Source organism: Ceratocystis lukuohia (assembly GCF_044167205.1).
Source record: "Ceratocystis lukuohia strain C4212 chromosome Unknown Supercontig5_pilon, whole genome shotgun sequence".
Lineage (NCBI taxonomy): Eukaryota > Fungi > Ascomycota > Sordariomycetes > Microascales > Ceratocystidaceae > Ceratocystis > Ceratocystis lukuohia.
Genome location: NW_027263524.1, coordinates 826,001 through 841,735, shown reverse-complemented (window position 1 = coordinate 841,735; position 15,735 = coordinate 826,001). Strand labels below are relative to the sequence as shown.

General features: G+C 50.3%; 7 protein-coding genes across 7 annotated transcripts; 3 read left to right on the top strand and 4 right to left on the bottom strand.

The window, feature by feature from the left end:
- Positions 1 to 225: 225 nt before the first annotated feature.
- HOO65_050229 (Phosphatidylinositol 3,4,5-trisphosphate 3-phosphatase ptn1) lies at positions 226 to 2,901 on the bottom strand (the record flags this gene model as incomplete). The annotated part of the gene is made up of 3 exons (XM_071003185.1): positions 226 to 1,720; positions 1,786 to 2,420; positions 2,821 to 2,901. The coding sequence occupies 3 exons, from the start codon at positions 2,899 to 2,901 to the stop codon at positions 226 to 228; spliced, it is 2,211 nt and encodes a 736-aa protein (XP_070858288.1).
- Positions 2,902 to 4,785: 1,884 nt separating this feature from the next.
- On the bottom strand, positions 4,786 to 6,170 carry HOO65_050228 (Nucleoporin POM33; the record flags this gene model as incomplete). The annotated part of the gene is made up of 4 exons (XM_071003384.1): positions 4,786 to 5,342; positions 5,414 to 5,594; positions 5,992 to 6,056; positions 6,101 to 6,170. The coding sequence occupies 4 exons, from the start codon at positions 6,168 to 6,170 to the stop codon at positions 4,786 to 4,788; spliced, it is 873 nt and encodes a 290-aa protein (XP_070858287.1).
- Positions 6,171 to 7,295: 1,125 nt separating this feature from the next.
- On the bottom strand, positions 7,296 to 8,996 carry HOO65_050227 (CTD kinase subunit beta; the record flags this gene model as incomplete). The annotated part of the gene is made up of 3 exons (XM_071003310.1): positions 7,296 to 8,201; positions 8,257 to 8,458; positions 8,545 to 8,996. 3 exons carry the CDS (start codon positions 8,994 to 8,996, stop codon positions 7,296 to 7,298), a joined length of 1,560 nt encoding a protein of 519 aa, XP_070858286.1.
- Positions 8,997 to 9,500: 504 nt separating this feature from the next.
- On the top strand, positions 9,501 to 10,552 carry HOO65_050226 (Palmitoyl-protein thioesterase 1; the record flags this gene model as incomplete). Its single annotated transcript, XM_071003472.1, has 2 exons — positions 9,501 to 9,633; positions 9,705 to 10,552. 2 exons carry the CDS (start codon positions 9,501 to 9,503, stop codon positions 10,550 to 10,552), a joined length of 981 nt encoding a protein of 326 aa, XP_070858285.1.
- Positions 10,553 to 11,002: 450 nt separating this feature from the next.
- On the bottom strand, positions 11,003 to 12,346 carry HOO65_050225 (mitochondrial 54S ribosomal protein mL44; the record flags this gene model as incomplete). The annotated part of the gene is made up of 1 exon (XM_071000823.1): positions 11,003 to 12,346. The coding sequence occupies one exon, from the start codon at positions 12,344 to 12,346 to the stop codon at positions 11,003 to 11,005; it is 1,344 nt and encodes a 447-aa protein (XP_070858284.1).
- Positions 12,347 to 12,925: 579 nt separating this feature from the next.
- On the top strand, positions 12,926 to 13,419 carry HOO65_050224 (uncharacterized protein; the record flags this gene model as incomplete). The annotated part of the gene is made up of 4 exons (XM_071003551.1): positions 12,926 to 12,928; positions 12,979 to 12,998; positions 13,094 to 13,276; positions 13,347 to 13,419. 4 exons carry the CDS (start codon positions 12,926 to 12,928, stop codon positions 13,417 to 13,419), a joined length of 279 nt encoding a protein of 92 aa, XP_070858283.1.
- A 739-nt stretch (positions 13,420 to 14,158) lies between these two features.
- HOO65_050223 (Dihydroorotate dehydrogenase (quinone), mitochondrial) lies at positions 14,159 to 15,541 on the top strand (the record flags this gene model as incomplete). The annotated part of the gene is made up of 1 exon (XM_071000822.1): positions 14,159 to 15,541. The coding sequence occupies one exon, from the start codon at positions 14,159 to 14,161 to the stop codon at positions 15,539 to 15,541; it is 1,383 nt and encodes a 460-aa protein (XP_070858282.1).
- Between the last annotated feature and the right edge of the window lie 194 nt (positions 15,542 to 15,735).

Genomic DNA, 15,735 nt, shown 5'->3' with positions numbered 1-15,735 from the left:
TCCAGCCCGATGTGCGGGGACTCCTACGTTAGCTTAGCATGCAATCGTCGACAAATAGGTCCTGCTCAAGTATACATGGAAATGCTCATTGCTCATTAATTCTTACCATAAAGTATATCCTGAGTCGTAACATGCTGTTTCATACCCACACAGTACCCCAGCACCATCAAGTATGGATAACACGCCCGCACCGTCCCTCAACTCCCTTCTATTCTATTTTATTCTTTACAGAGTGACTACGCTGATTTCTTTCAGCGGTTTGCCGTCAGTGTCGGCAGTTTTGACACTCTTCAGAGGATCCACAAGCTCTGTCGTAATGTGGGCAACCAGCTTTGACTCTAAGTCAACCGTACTAGACCAAATGGCAGGCTCCATTTCAGGCACCTTTTCGCCCATGGCTGGCTCCTCAATGTTCTCAGACGTAACATCGCCATCGCGCGCCACTCTCCAAACGACCTCCATCCGGTCCAGCGCGCGGCTGCCCTTGGCTGAAGATCCGCGCACTCCATCCATAGCCTCCCAGGGAACTTCAAACACACCACTCTCGCCATCTCCTTCAAAAAAGGCATTGAACCAAGCATATGCTAGTGATGTCATGGCATTGAAAGGGAGAGGCGATGGAGTGAAGGTTCGTCGCTCTAGAGAAACCTGAACGTCATTGTTGGCAATCCGAATTGGCGTCTCTGGCCTGAAAATCACGGCTGGCCCATTCTGTTGGGCTTTGTCTTCAGCGGACAACCGGCTGTTGGCCTGGCTGGCTTGGCTAATGATAGAGTCGCCTGGCGATGATATGATGCTGGCACTCTCAGACTTGGAAGTAAAGGAAGATGCAAGGGCCTGGAAAAAGCTGAAGTTGCCAAAGGCCGCGCCAAACCACGTTCTACTAGTCTTTTGGTTGTATTCTTGCCAGGCTGTGCCACTGCTGCCGCCCGGATGGCTTGTCTGAGGGATCACATGGGATCTCGTGGACCCGTCGAGAGAGGAAGGCTTGGGGCGGAAGCCAGCTTTGTCGTCCCTTTCAAGGTTATCAACGACTACTCGCTCATCCCTCTTAAAGCGATGAACAACCTTGATCTCTTTGCCTCCATTAGCGTAGGATTTGACTTCAAGTTTGACGCCAGGCCTCAAACCCCACGTCCGAATCTCAAGAATCTCAATAGCTCGGTCTGTGTACTTTTTGCCGCCCCGAGTCCATCTATCGACATAGTCAATCCATCGGAGCTGACTAGGGATAGAAACCCCTTCGCCATAGCCGGCCTTCATCCTTCGAGATGTAAACCGGTCGAGAGCTTGCTGGACTTCCCAGCCACACTCGGAGATGAGATAGCTACAGGCCACACTGCCGCTGCGACCTTTTCCTGCTTTGCAATGAATAACAACCACACGCCCATTAGCAGCTGGGCAATCATCTGGAAGATCAGACTTTGGAAGACTAGTAGACTCCACAGCGCCTGTATCTGTAGTTTCTGCGCAATCCTCCTTGAGCCAGTTCCTCATACTAGCCATCATCAATGGGATTAGCCTAAAAGGTGGAGGTTGATGGTCGGGCCAAGGGTAATGGTGGATACGGTTTTCGACAGCCTCATCTGGATAGCCAGTTCCTTCAGCACGAAACTCCCAGATAGCCCAATTGTCATGGTGTCGTGACTTGAGAAAGGCTAGTAGCTGGGGGAGAGGGGTCCGGTACGAGCTCTTGAACACGTCTTGGGCGGGGCCAGAACTGTGATGTTGCGTTAGAAGCGACTCAACTTGCCCTCAGGGCAGCATGCTTGAAAGAAGACTTACGTTACTAGAAGCTGGGGTGTTACATAGCAAAGATCTAAGCCGGACTCTTCGTGCATAACACGCGGGCCAGCTACGATTCTCCGTAGGAATGGGGCCATGCTCCGTGTGAGCTCTGAGTGGGTGAGGATAAATGTGGCAGTTTGTTCAAAGGCAGCCCAGCTCCGACTAAAAATAGAAACAGGACGAAGCGTTAAAGCTTTAGATGCAGCTCTAGGCTGTACTCCTGTATGGGAGTGTGATTCAGGATAAGACTGAGATAAAATCTGAGGGTCGATGCGACGCTGCTGAATGTGGCTTCGGGTATGCCTGATAGGCTGCGTGGCCGGGACCGAAGTTGGGGATGTTGACAAAGCTGAATGTGAGACAGGGCTTTGAATTGAGACAGGATGTGTGCTCATGTATCGAAGTTCAGAGTCGCTCGCAGAAACAAGAATAGAGGGAGCAATAAGATTCTGTCGTGCTAAATGTGAAGACCCCCCAAGATTGGGCCGAGAATTAACGGCGTGGGGGTGAAGGAAAAGACGAGAAGGGCGTGAGCGTCTTATCGTGTAAGCCGTGGTAGTCTTGTCCTGTCCCTTGGGTTCTGTTCCCTTCGACTTGTCACTCAATAACAGGGTCTTTGAAGGTTCGATATACTTTTATATCGAAGAGAGAATCGCGATGTCTGCAAAGGAGGGGAGCATATATCGGAGAGGAGAGGCTTGTTTGCAAGTGTATCCACAAATTCAATAGACTCTAGTCGAGCAGGCGGATGCGGCGGCGAGTCGGTGGTAGTCCAAATAACCGGGGTCCTGGGCGGAGCGACAAAAAAGGAAAGGTGCACGGCCGTTTTCTAAGGTCTCAATGTAATGCCATTCGAAGCAATTCAAGGGTATAAATCGAAAGACAAGAAGGATATTTAGGAGGGCGATCAATCGTAGAGAAAGAAAAGAGGAAGGGAAAGAATTTTAAAGCAATGGGCTGTCTGGGAACAAGAAGTGGTAAGTGGCAGGGAGCCCATCGGCGCAGGGGAGGCCTCTAGGAGCAACTTCCAACCTGAGCATGATCAAAGTTGGGTGGGTTGAGAAGGGACAAGCCGCCACTAGAGGAAATTGCCTTGGATTGCGGCATTGCCATCGTATGCTGCCATTGAGGAGGGTGCTTATGCTTGCTAGTAAGTAGCAACTGCCAGAAAAGGTTGCAATATGATGTTGCCGAGGTACGTACTTTTTCGCACTATTGATCTGACATGCGTATGTAGCTGCATTTTCAGCTATGTGAAGTACTTGGTACTAATTATTACGAAACAAAGGCAATAAGAGACGAGTTACCCGTAGACAGCATGGCATATTTGCCATAGCCCTAAAGTAGAATTAAGTCGCCTAGCTTTGATCTATCACTGCGTATCCCGGCTGCATGGAGATCATTAGCTGCCGTCTTTGTAAAGGTAGCACCAAGGTACATAATCGCGCACATTCAGCTCACATATTGAGTGGCCAATCCAATGCTACACATGTATGTACATTAATACCATGTAGTAGCTTAACACACCCAAGTCTGTGGGATTGCACAAGCCATCAATTAATCAAGGATTTCTGCAGCACAGGGCCCCAAAAAGAAAGCCCAAAGCTTCCTATGATACATGTATGTATATGTGTGTGTGCGTGTGTTTGCATACTCCTACGTGTATACACACATACAAACACATGCTACATTTGGTACTTGAAGCGAAAATTAGCTGTTGAGGGACGATTACTTATCCAATGGGCCACCACTTTGTTTACACCAAGTGGCCCTCTCCGCTTGCTCGCCCCATTGGTTCACAGCCACAGCTTTAGTCCCCATCATAACACTGCGACAAAAAAAAAGTGAGCATTTAGAAGGCAAGAGGAGAGGGTTTGCTTAAAGGATTGGGGCTGTCCAAGGAACATTGAGGGCTCCAGTACAGCATATCACAGGCCTCCTATCTAATGTAATGGCTTTGCATAAGGCTAACCAACTCAACTAGCAAAATATTAGCTCAAGTAAACAATGCATCTTCCCCCTTTCCCTATAATCTTGTTCATCCTATTTCCTGTTTGATTTCCCCAAGCTAGAAAAAACGAAGGCGGATAGCAGCCCAACCAATAACTTATCCCAAGAACATGCATTCCTTTATTGTTTGATCTTCGCCTGTGTGCGACAACACAGATCTGTCTGTAGCCCTAACCCTCCCCTCGCACTACTGTATCTACTGTAGTAACAGCCTGAGCTCCTACTGTTTTAGAGGGTTGCTTTAACGAAATGCCTGTGGTTGCCTATATCTAGATAAAGAACAATTCCTATGGCATCCAGCCTATTAACGAGCTACTCTCTCAAACAGCCAAGGCTGGACCTACCTATTCTGTTCTTCTCCTACGCTAACTGAGTCATGAAGGAAACAAAGCAAGAGCCTACCGCCAGAACGACTTTGCGCCCGCCACCTACAGTTAGGCATGTGAGGCTCCAGATGGGCAAAACCAGCTAGACTACGCGCAACAATTTAGTATGGAGTATAACATCCCTTAATTCTATACTTTTCCATAATCTCCAACCTCTCTCTCTCTCTCTCTCTCTCTCTCCTGGCCCTTCCCTGCCTCTTGTCGTATTGCCGAATGCGTAGCATGGGGCTTTGCTGCTCTGCCATAGCTCTTACCTAGAATATCAACATTCCAGGACTTGAACCAAAGACTCTTGCTACCACATGTCCCGTATGAAAGTTATCGCTTCCACCGCTGTGTTGCATGACGGCTCGTCCTTTGAAGCTAGATAGATGCTACATCATGCTCAAAATTGATATATAGCAAGAAAAAAGATCTTATTCCGCTCCTTCTCTAGCTCTACCTCTGCCGCAACTATGATGATATGATCCTCTTCATGTAATTTTAGGTACGTACGCTTGCCCTGGCTTTAATTTAAGACATGTCCGTGTGAAGCCTGGACTTTCCAAGACATGTGATATGACTTGATTCAATTTGGTTCTTCCACCACCGATACAATGGTTTACGACGACTTCTTGGGAGCAGGAGCACCGCCAATGTACTTGTTGATGTCAGTAGCAGCATAGAACTGCTTAGTCACTGACTTGGCAGTCTCCCAGCCCTGGCGAACGCCGGGGGGAGTGCCCTGGTAGGCCATCTTGGAGTCAATCTGGGTGCTCAGTGAAGTGAACAGAGTCTGAAGGTGCATGCTCTGGCTGTAACGGACGCGCACGAAAGCAGTGTACACAGTGATGAGCACCCATGACCACCGGCGGAAGAAGAGGGCATAGAAAGCCAACTCAACCCATAGGGCAATCTCAAAGCGAGCAACCAGAGCCATAGAAGCGTCGTAGTGCGAGTTGACGAACGATCTCAACATCGAGATGTAACGCTCCGCAGCAGGGTTGTGCTGGACTTTGGAGCCAGGAGTGCTGTCCGACGAGGTGGTAATGGTGGGAGGGTAGATGGTAGGCAAAATGTTGGTGCGCAAGTAGGTGGCAACATGGAAGACCGAGTAGACAAAGTAGGGCAAAAGGGCCAAGGTGAAGTGGGGCATCAAGAACCACACGACCGACATAACTATAGAGATTACATGGTCAATATCCAACAAGAGACGGCGGACCTTCATTCTGCTGCATAGTGCAACTTACCCATATACTGCACATTTTCGTCGCCAACAATAGTCATGATGCCGCTGGGGGCACGCGAACCAAGTTTCTGACGAGCCATAAAGCTCTTATACACAACGATGCCATAAGTCAGGATGGCTGATAGGAAGCCAACACGGTAGGTGAATCGTGCGAAGCCGCCAGAGGTGTTGAACTTGATAAACTGGAACATGTACAGCAGGGTGCTGAAGATAAGCATGACGTGTCTGTGTGAAGCCGGGTTAGTTAGCATTACAGTTGCGGGGTCAGCATTAGAGTACGTAGGCGCAATGGCCCGCAAGGTATTCGGTGCTTTGCTCCATCGACGAGTCACGACGCCCTGTCGAAGACATCTGGCCGACTTGGGGATACAAGCGAAGTGAGAATTGGCCCGCGCGAAACGCTTAGTATCAAGCGACTCTATCGGGCAACGGTGTTTTTTAGACTATAATGGAGATCGACTAGATCGGGTGGAGGAGGAGGGGCAGCACCGCTGCGTTCAACAGAGTAAAGCGCATGGATAGAGGCGCTTGTTTCGAACTAGACAGGTTGGAGAAAAACAAAGCAAGATTTCGACATACCCAGAGAACCAAGCAACTGCAGAAGAAGAAGAAGGGAAGTGTTAGCAACGACGGCTGATGCGTAGCTAGAATAGCGAGGTTTATTGGGGCTTGCAGTGCGAATACCTACATTGAAGGGTCTTGGCTAGCTCCTGGAAACGCTCGGCCAGAGGCTTTTGTGCCGACGCAGGAGGAGCCATGATACAAGTTTCTTATAGTGAAGGTAACAAAAGCAGGGAGAGTGTTGATGATGATGAGGCAAAGATCGTTGTACGTAACGTAGCAAAGAAGGCCGATGAAAATAATACTAATATGTGGGTGGGTGAAGTCGGACCAGAAAATAAGCTTTGCTGCCCAAAAAAAGAAGGCCAGAAGAAAGAAAGAAAAAAGGTGTTGACAGGGCCAAGTAAAAAAACTAAAATGACGGATGCCGTTTTGTGGATGGAAAAGCAGACAAGTATCAGGTAGAAAATCAGAAGAGGAAAAGAGATGAAAAAATTGAAGCCTGAAATTTACTGCAAGTGATAGCCAACATCCACGGCAAACAAAAGGCAAACAGTGGGAGGGGAAAAATGGAAGGAAGCCCGCAACTGGCAACTGCACGACTGAGGAGCGAAGCCAACAAAATTGCACATAACCAACAAACGGTCGCTCACCATGAAGCCTGCCTACAAACGTACCATGCTATGCTGTAGGGAACCCCCATGGAAAAGCCCTTTACTAGCATCTCTTATGCCCCGGAAGTGGTTGAGCTCTACTAGACAGAGAGAGACATAAGCGATGGGCCTTGCCGACTTCAGCGTGGGGCTTGGTCAAAAGTATCTCAACGCTCAATTCGAGCGGGTCAATACTAGGCACCATACATAACACAAGCTACGTGCTCTGTCGTTATAGGCAGTAAAGCCTTGAATAAAACTTGCTGTTTGCAGGTTCGCTTTCCCCCTTCTCTTCTCCCTTGATAATAGCAAAATCAAGCATTCCGTCCTTCCCCAGCTCTGATCTGGGCTAAGCCAAGGCGAATCAAGAATTTGTCGGCTGATGGTTGTGTTTGGGTAAAGAGTGGGGCCAGCTCAGCTGTCATGGTCACCCGAATATAGTCAAAGCTAAGCTTGATGATAAGCTTTTGCGCTAGCCATAGACACTAACTGCGTCTCGCACTATCCTGTTTCCCATCCAGACCGACCGTGTACATCAAAGTTTACGCATACTACCGCTACAGTGGGTTGGAGAGAGGGTTCTCTAGATGGCCTTTTATTTAATGGGTAAAGATTATATTATGGCATATAATTCTTCGCAAATGCTTTATCCTAATTTGTGCTGCATTTCTAATGCATCTTGCGTCCCCTCCGGCCACGATCCTTAGGATACGGGTGCCAGTATGGGTCCTGTCCTGGTGGCCCTGATGGAGGTCCGTGGCCATGGCCATGCCCATGTCTCTGTCGGTCTCGGTTCCGACGACCCCCACCACCTCCCCCCCCAGGAGCTCGGTTACCGCCACCGCCTCCGCCACTGCCACCATCGTTAAACTCGGCAATAGGCTCCTCTACCTCTTCTTCGTACTCGTCATACTCGTCGCGTGTGTACTTGTCGACCTCGGCCTCCTCAAGTTTAGAGTTTTCGGCAGAAAACAAAAAGCGTATCGTCCCTTCCCCTGTGTTTCCAGTACTATTGCGCGGCCCTGAAAGCGGCGGTGACGTTGCCGCGAATAGAGCCGCGGTAGCCAGGTTTGTATCTTTGTCGCAGACGCTGCATCGTGACGCGTATCGGTCTAGCTCGGGATTGGCGTCAACCTCCTCGTTGATTTGGATTTTGATGGCGAGAAACTGGTCCAGTCCAAACTCTGCCCCCAACAGCGTCATCTTGTGGTGTTGTGTATACAAGTCGAGCATGTCAAGCATAGTCTCAACTACATCTGCCCGTCGTGTCCGGAACCTGGACAGGTTGGCTTCCTTAATATTAGTGATGTATTGGCCCGTAACAAGTGTAGTGAGTTCTAGAGTGGCAAGCACCATGACATATGTGCCTTGCTTAATCGGGACAAGCGTCTTATACATGTCCATGAGCATGTGATATGCAGTAACATAAAATTCTTGGCTAGGGTCGCCCAACCCGAGGGAGTGGCACACTTTTGCCAAATGTTTCTGGGGGTGCCGCACGCGAAAATTGAAGCCCACGGTTTCCAGGATTGTTCGTTCGAGGGAGATGATATTCATCGACGGCCTTTCCAGGGACTGCCAGCATGTCAGCATGTTAATGTTCCAATTGTACCAAATTCCCAACACTCACCTTGTCGTCCGGTGTTATAGGGTGGTCGGGTGACTTCAGGTTGTGCGCAGCGCATAGAATATCTCGTGACTTCTTCATTGTATCCTCAACCTTGCATGCAACGAACAACGCAGCCAAAGCCACATCATGATAGTTGTGTTCTGGGGAAGTAAGCCGGGATCGGTGGAAATAGCATGCTGCAGTGTCAAATGTTCGGACAGGCCTTTAGAGATACAAGCTTAGTGTTAGCAAGCGGAGTATAGGGCTGATACATGTTGCCAGAACCTGAAGAGGCCATCCAATACTCACAATTGTAGCGCCAGCCTAACTTTGTCAATCACTTGTATGCCCTGTATCTTGAGTGTCTCCTCATTATGCGCCCGGTCTGCTGCCTCTCGCGCCTGCTTTTGCACATGCTGCTGCAGCAAATACTGCGTCGGAACCACATTGCGATCTGGTATTGGCCCTTTGAACGACTCAACATCGCCTATTACCGTCTGTACGTCAGGCTCGGGAGTATGCGTGTGGGCATTCTGGTGCTGGGGTTGCGACTGCGACCGACTGCCGTTTGAATTTGAATTGGGGCCATGGGATTTGTTCTGTGGGCGTGGGTTGCTTAAACTAGATCGAGATGATGGCGCATGATTGCCGCCGCCAAAGCTGCGATTTTTCCGGCCACCACTACCGGTTCCATTGTAGTTTACGGCATTGGGGCCTGTAGGGACGGGTTTGGTGCTGGCGCGGGGGCCATGTGGTGGCATTTCGAAGGTATCCAAGAAATAGCGGATAGAATGAAATTTAAAGACTCAAGGTTCGGATCTGTCGCAGCAGGCTGTGCTTAATTGAGTCGTATTTGTACCTGAAGTTTATATGAAAAGAAAGAAGATAGGAAATAGCAGCTCGTCTGAGATATCGATCCAACTGCAGCACGCGACAAAGCTAGCTCCAAAGCAAGATTGTTTTCATGACGTTTTTTTCAGTTAGGGTCATGACTAGGGTTCTGAGCTCTACTCGGCGCTTTGTAGCACAGCCTAAAGCCACATTAACGCGCCACAATTAACCTTACGCCACACATACAAATCAGCTGTTGATTCGTCCCAATGACGTTTCGTGGGTATCCTCTAGTATCGTCTTCTACTTGTGAGGCTAACAACGAGCTTGAAGTATTATTTTCTTATTATAATAGCCAAGGCATCTATTTATAGCGGCCGTTATATTTTTATTCTCATTATTTACTATCTCTTTGCGTAAAGGTGTCACTAGATATGCGCTCTCAGTTCATTATCTCTAGCGCTATTTATGCGTTATGGACTTCTAGTGTAGCCTCGGCGACACGCGTCAGAGCTTTGGTAGACAAAAGCGATGATGATACCCCCCTCCCGGTTGTGATATGGCATGGTACAGCTTTCCCCCTCATCAGAAACCCCAAACAACTGCTTTATTAACATAGTAACCGCGTGTTTCTATAGGTCTGGGCGACGCCTACAATGCCGAAGGTCTTCAAAGCGTTGGCGAGCTCATCGATAGCGTCAACCCCGGCACCTTCGTGTACTTTGTTCAGCTTGGTGCTGACGGCAACGAAGACCGATCGGCTACTTTCCTCGGTAACGTCAGTGCACAGATAGAGCATGTATGCGAAGCGCTTGCCAGCCACCCCATCATCTCGACTGCGCCCGCTATTGATGCACTAGGCTTCTCCCAGGGCGGGACATTCCTTCGTGGCTACATCGAGCGTTGCAACAGTCCTCCCATACGCAGTCTTGTAACTTTCGGATCGCCGCACAATGGCATCACCCGTTTCCGTGACTGTGGATACGCTGATCTAGTCTGCAAGGGAGCTATGGCTCTACTACGCTTCAATACGTGGTCAAACTTTGTGCAGTCGCGACTAGTACCAGCCCAGTATTTTCGCGACCCTAAGGACTATGATAGATACTTGGAATCGTCAAATTTCTTGGCCGATGTCAACAACGAGCGCATAGAAAAGAATCCCTTGTATAAGGAAAACCTAGCATCGCTAACTAACCTCGCCCTGTACATGTTCGACAACGATACAGTTTTAATCCCCAAGGAGACTTCCTGGTTCGAGGAGGTCAATGAGAGTGAACATGTGCCATTGCGCGCTCGCAAGATTTACACAGAAGACTGGATTGGACTTCGGGAGCTGGACAGAAAGGGCGGCCTGAAGTTCCGCTCTGTACCTGGTGACCACATGCAAATTCCCGAAAGTGAGATTGAAAAGGTTGCAAAGGACTTCTTTGGTTCCGCGGACCGCAAGTTTGTCACTGAGGATAACTACAGCGCTGGCGAGCTATAGCCCTGGCCAGACTGAAAGAACAGAACGCCTTTGAGAATTTATCATAGCGGTTTCCAGTATAGCAAAGTGTATCCAGTACAACAGCATGTGTTTCCAAAGGGCCATCTGTCTCTCGCAGTTTAGTCCGAGGCGAGGCCCTTTTTTTTGATTCAGAGTTTCTTTTCACCTGTGCCGCTATATCACGTGTCATCAGCATTTTTTGTGTTATTGTGCAGGTAGTTGTGTGCTAATTGTCGCTAATTCTACATGAAGCCATTCTATAAGCTTCTTTAATCGTACAGGATGATTCTCCTCTCTTCGCGCCCCTTTCCCCTCTTCCTCTTCCTCACACTAGCCTCTAAGAAGCCTTTCCATTTTCACAGCAACGTCTATGCATTTGCCAATTTCCATTGCCTGGCTCGCTTTGAATGCCAACCCCCCTTCCCTAGCAATGATGCACTTGCTTCCCTCTTACACAATCTCACCGATGTCAATGTACGGGGCTGCCCATGGGCCTGAGCTCTTGTTGTACATGTCGCTAGGTACGCGGACATTCTCGCCTGGGCTGTACAGATACCATGCCTTGAGGGCGTTCATGGCAGCCTTTTGCCGAGCCTCATCTTGGCTTGAGCCAATACCCTCACCCAACTTGTCGGTGCCACTGTAGATACCAACAACAAAGACAGGCGTCCTGGACAAACGACCGGTCTCACTTTCCATGCGCGCCACCGGCGGCTCAAAGCCTTCACGAGCGCACAGCTTCGTTAACTCCATAGTCGGCAGGCGGAACGCAAACATCTTTTCAACAGGCAGTGTGCGTGATAGTAGGTGGCTGCGCACAAAGGTCTTGGCAGCCTCACGGCCACGGTGGATGTAGATACCTCCTACTAGGGCCTGCACAAAGCCAGACATGGCCTCGGCACGAACGCGCATCCATCTCTGGCGCTGTTCCTTGACAATCTCCGAGGGCAGCTTGCCCGTCTCAGAGGCCGCAGGGGTGGCGTCGGATTTTTTAGAAGACAAGGCATCACCAAGGGCGTCATCCAAAACTGTTCTGCTACTGACACTGCGACGCCAGTTGTACTTTTCCGCATAGGCGGCCTCCTTACGCACATGGCCCCAGACGCGTTGCTTGATGCCCTTGGCTGGATCTGTCGAGAATTGCAGCAGGCCAGGATCGACTTCACCACCGGGCTCCGAGGCACTCTCTACACCCCATTGGCGAGCGACCATTGAGAGGGCCTCGGAGCCTGAATAGCCACGCATGACCTCATATAATACCAGCATAGGCAGACGTGGGTATTTGCAGACCAGAAACTCGGATAGATGGTAATTGATAACGGTACTGCCAAGATAGGCAAGGTTGACGTTGTTGAACTTTGGGTTTTCGTCTGCTGAGGGATCGACCAGGGCGCGGGCCAGGGTATTGATGGGAAATTTATCCGAAAGACCAAGACGAGCATGGAGAGCATGTAGCTTTGCCGATTTCAAGGCTGCGCTGGGCGGAGGGGATGGGTATGGGCTGGTAGCATCGGGCGAGACACCTCCAGCATTAGCGCCAATGACAGGGCGTATATCTTCAAACGACGGCAGAGTAGCTTGAGGTGCGGTATTAGCCTCGGAGACAGAAACGGGGTCGGCAGCGTTCGTAGGAGCATGGAGAGGGGCAGAGTCGGCAGCGGGGGGAGGAGTCGTTGATGACTGGAACCGGACATGCTGCGAAATAACCTCAGAGGTCATGCACCGAACAGCAGGACTAGGAGCAACCGAAGCCAATTGGCCAGCCAATTGCCGGACTCTTAACCGCTTCATCATGTTTGACGGCGAGAGATGCACAGCAGGGACGAGAACGAGAGGTTGTCGACTTGTGGAGGGAAGATCTTATATAAAAAAAAGAAATGTTTCTTTTTTTTTGACTGTGCAAGCCGTTGTCTCCGTCTCAGCCTTGGGCACCAAAGAAGAGTATATTAAATTAACAAAAATAAGGAAATCAGGCAAGGCTCCCCTTTCTTTCCTCGTATCTTCTTCCGTGCAGGTCAATCTTTGTCGTGATGTCTCCAAAATCAAGAGAAAAATTCACAGTACATCTCTAAAGCGTTCGCCTCTATTGGACCCAAAAAAAAGTTGCACCTAAACGTTTAGACAAACCCAGTACCATTTCCCCCCCCCCCCCCCCCAAAAAACGCTCAAGCCTTGCGCCATGTAGCCCAATCAAGGCTGACAATTTGGTGGGAGAGCTGAGAACTATCCATATTAGCCGATGATTAGCCGCCGTTGCTATCAATTAGCTCTGGCATCCCGGCAACTATCACGAACCAAGTCCCCCAAACTTGTCCAGAGTCAAATAACCTCTCAAGCACAACCCTTTTTTTCTCATATATTACATCTGTCACAATGGTAAGCATCTCCTAAGCGCCCGTACTACACATCTGCTAACCAAGTCTCAGGGCGGTGGAGGAAAAGTTCCGTGAGTAATCCACACCAAGCTCGAAGCTCTAAGCCGCCTGCTTCCGCGACCCGTCTCAACTCGACCACAGCTCACCCTAACAATTCTAATCGCAGCTATCCCAAGCATGTCTGGTCGCCTGCTGGTGGCTGGTACTGCCAACCGGCTAACTGGAGGGCCAACACTGCCATTATGGGGGCCATAATTTTCGGCACCGTGGCAATTGTCTGGAACGTGAGCGCCGAGCGTGAGATCCGTTTCAAGAAGCCCGAGCCCGATCGGTTCTACCCCAGCAGATAGTGAGTCGATCTTGTGCCATTCCCTTCGTGGAGGTTTGCGCTAACTGTTCTCTGTTCTTCCCCCCTACAGCTGGACCAGACAGTTGAAAGAATGGGATGCTGAGGATAAAGCGGCAGCGGTGGCAGCGCCCAAGAAGGACTAGGGGGCAACCCTCTCTCTCCGCCCGCTGTCTGGGTCCATTGCGACTGCAGGCTATTCCTACCCAGGCCCATTTATAGCAATCCAAGACGACAGCAACGCTAATGGCACCAGAACTGCCAAGCCACACACATGTACAGAATAAAACCCACAACTACAGACACTGCCGAGGATATTCCAAGTTCCGGTGTAATTTTTAAGAGCATTAAATACTGTGCCTATGTCTTGATCACGTCCAAATAGTGCCAGCAAAAGGGGAAGGCAGGCCTAGGACAACCGCGTAGTATATATATAGTATGCTCAGGATGAGACACCTTATACCCAAGTCAAAACTAGCACGTTGCCAACATAACGGCCAACCAATGGACGCAAATATCCGTCTCGAAGTTCTCACATAAGTGACACACACATTGACCCGACCTCAATGCCAGATTGTCGGGCTGTCACATGCCTTCTATCAAGTATACAACAGCCAGGTCCCATAACGGTTAGTTTTCTCGGCCCCACCTGGCAGCCCGCTGACAGCTCTGCCACCTGCCAGGCCTCATCTAACCAACCCATCATCATCATTATCGGCCAATTATTTGCGCCCTTGTCTTGCACTTGAGTAGCCCGTCCACAATCCAGCCTTCAGCCCATTGACCAGTCATTTCTTGGTGCTTAGAGAGTGTTTTTTCGGCGTTTGTTGTCTTTCTACTGCTGTCTTTGATTTGCGGATCATATCCACGTGTCTCCTGCCCATGATGACTCCTCTCTTCGCCCAATCCCGTCGAGCTCTCCCGGAGCAGCTCCGTGCTGCCAGCCGTCGTTATATCTCGACCGCCAGCCCCAGAACATCCAGTGGCTCTGGCTTCAAGCTAACTGCCTACACGGCTGGACTTGCCATTATTGGCTCTGCAGCCTATATTTACGGCACCGATAGCCGTGCTTCGGTGCACCGCTACGTTGTCCCCCCATTGCTTCGCACCATCTTCCCTGATGCTGAGGACGCACATCATGTTAGCACTGCCTTGCTCGAGTCTCTGTACAGTGCCGGTCTTCATCCCCGCGAACGGACGCCTGAGAACCCCGCCCTAGCCACGAGTGTGTTTGGCAACCCGCTGTCTAACCCCATCGGCATCAGTGCCGGTCTAGACAAGCACGCTGACATCCCCGATGTTCTGTTTGACTTGGGAGCAGGAATCGTTGAGGTTGGTGGCTGCACGCCACTGGCACAGCCTGGCAACGACCGCCCGCGGCTATTCCGCGTCCCCGTGCTTGAAGGGCTAGTCAACCGCTATGGCCTAAACTCGCACGGCGCCGATGCTATGGCACGCAAGCTCCGTGAGCGAGTGCTACGCTATGCTATCAGCCATGGTGTCTCTGAAGAAGATGTCCTCAATGGGGCTGTCGCAGTTAATGGTGCCGATGCACCTGTGCCGCCTGGCAGCCTGCGTGCCGGCAAGCTGCTGTTGGTACAAGTCGCCAAGAACAAAGCAACAGACCAGACAGACGTGGAAGCGGTAGCCCGTGACTATGTGTACTGCGTGAAACGGCTAGCGCCGTATGCCGACGTGCTTGTCGTCAATGTCAGCAGCCCTAATACCCCAGGCCTACGTGACCTGCAGGCTGTTGAGCCACTGACACGCTTGCTGTCAGCAGTAGTCGAGGAGGCCAACAAGACGCAACGCCGCACCCGGCCACGCGTTATGGTCAAGGTATCTCCAGACGAAGATGAGGCAGCACAAATGGGCGGTATTGTGCAGGCAGTCATGGCCAGCGGCGTTGATGGTGTAATTGTTGGCAACACAACAAGTCGCCGTGCTGGTCTTGTTGCACAGAGTGTGCCCCTGACGGGTCGAGAACAGCGGGCTCTGCAGGAGACTGGCGGCTACTCGGGTCCAGAAATGTTCCCCCGTACATTAGATCTAGTCAGCCGGTACCGTAAGATGTTTGATGAGCAGATGGTCGGCAGCAACAAGGACAGAATGACCTTGTTTGCGACAGGAGGCATCACGAACGGCAAACAAGCGCTGGAGACTCTACAAGCTGGTGCAAGCGCAGCGATGGTCTACACGACAATGGTGTACAACGGGGCAGGCACTGTAACAAGAATCAAGGATGAGATGGCCAAGGAGATAGCGTAAGGGGCAGGTATTGCTACACATAAAAACTAGATTTTGTAGAGAAGGATAGGCTGCTGGTGGCTTTAGAATTGCATGCTATATATCATCATCGGCCATAGGCTTACAACAGCGCAGTCTCCATTGTATACCAGTCTCACAGATTTTTCATTGCGGCTACATCCCTATGTAACAGAACAACTGACTGTTTTTATCAA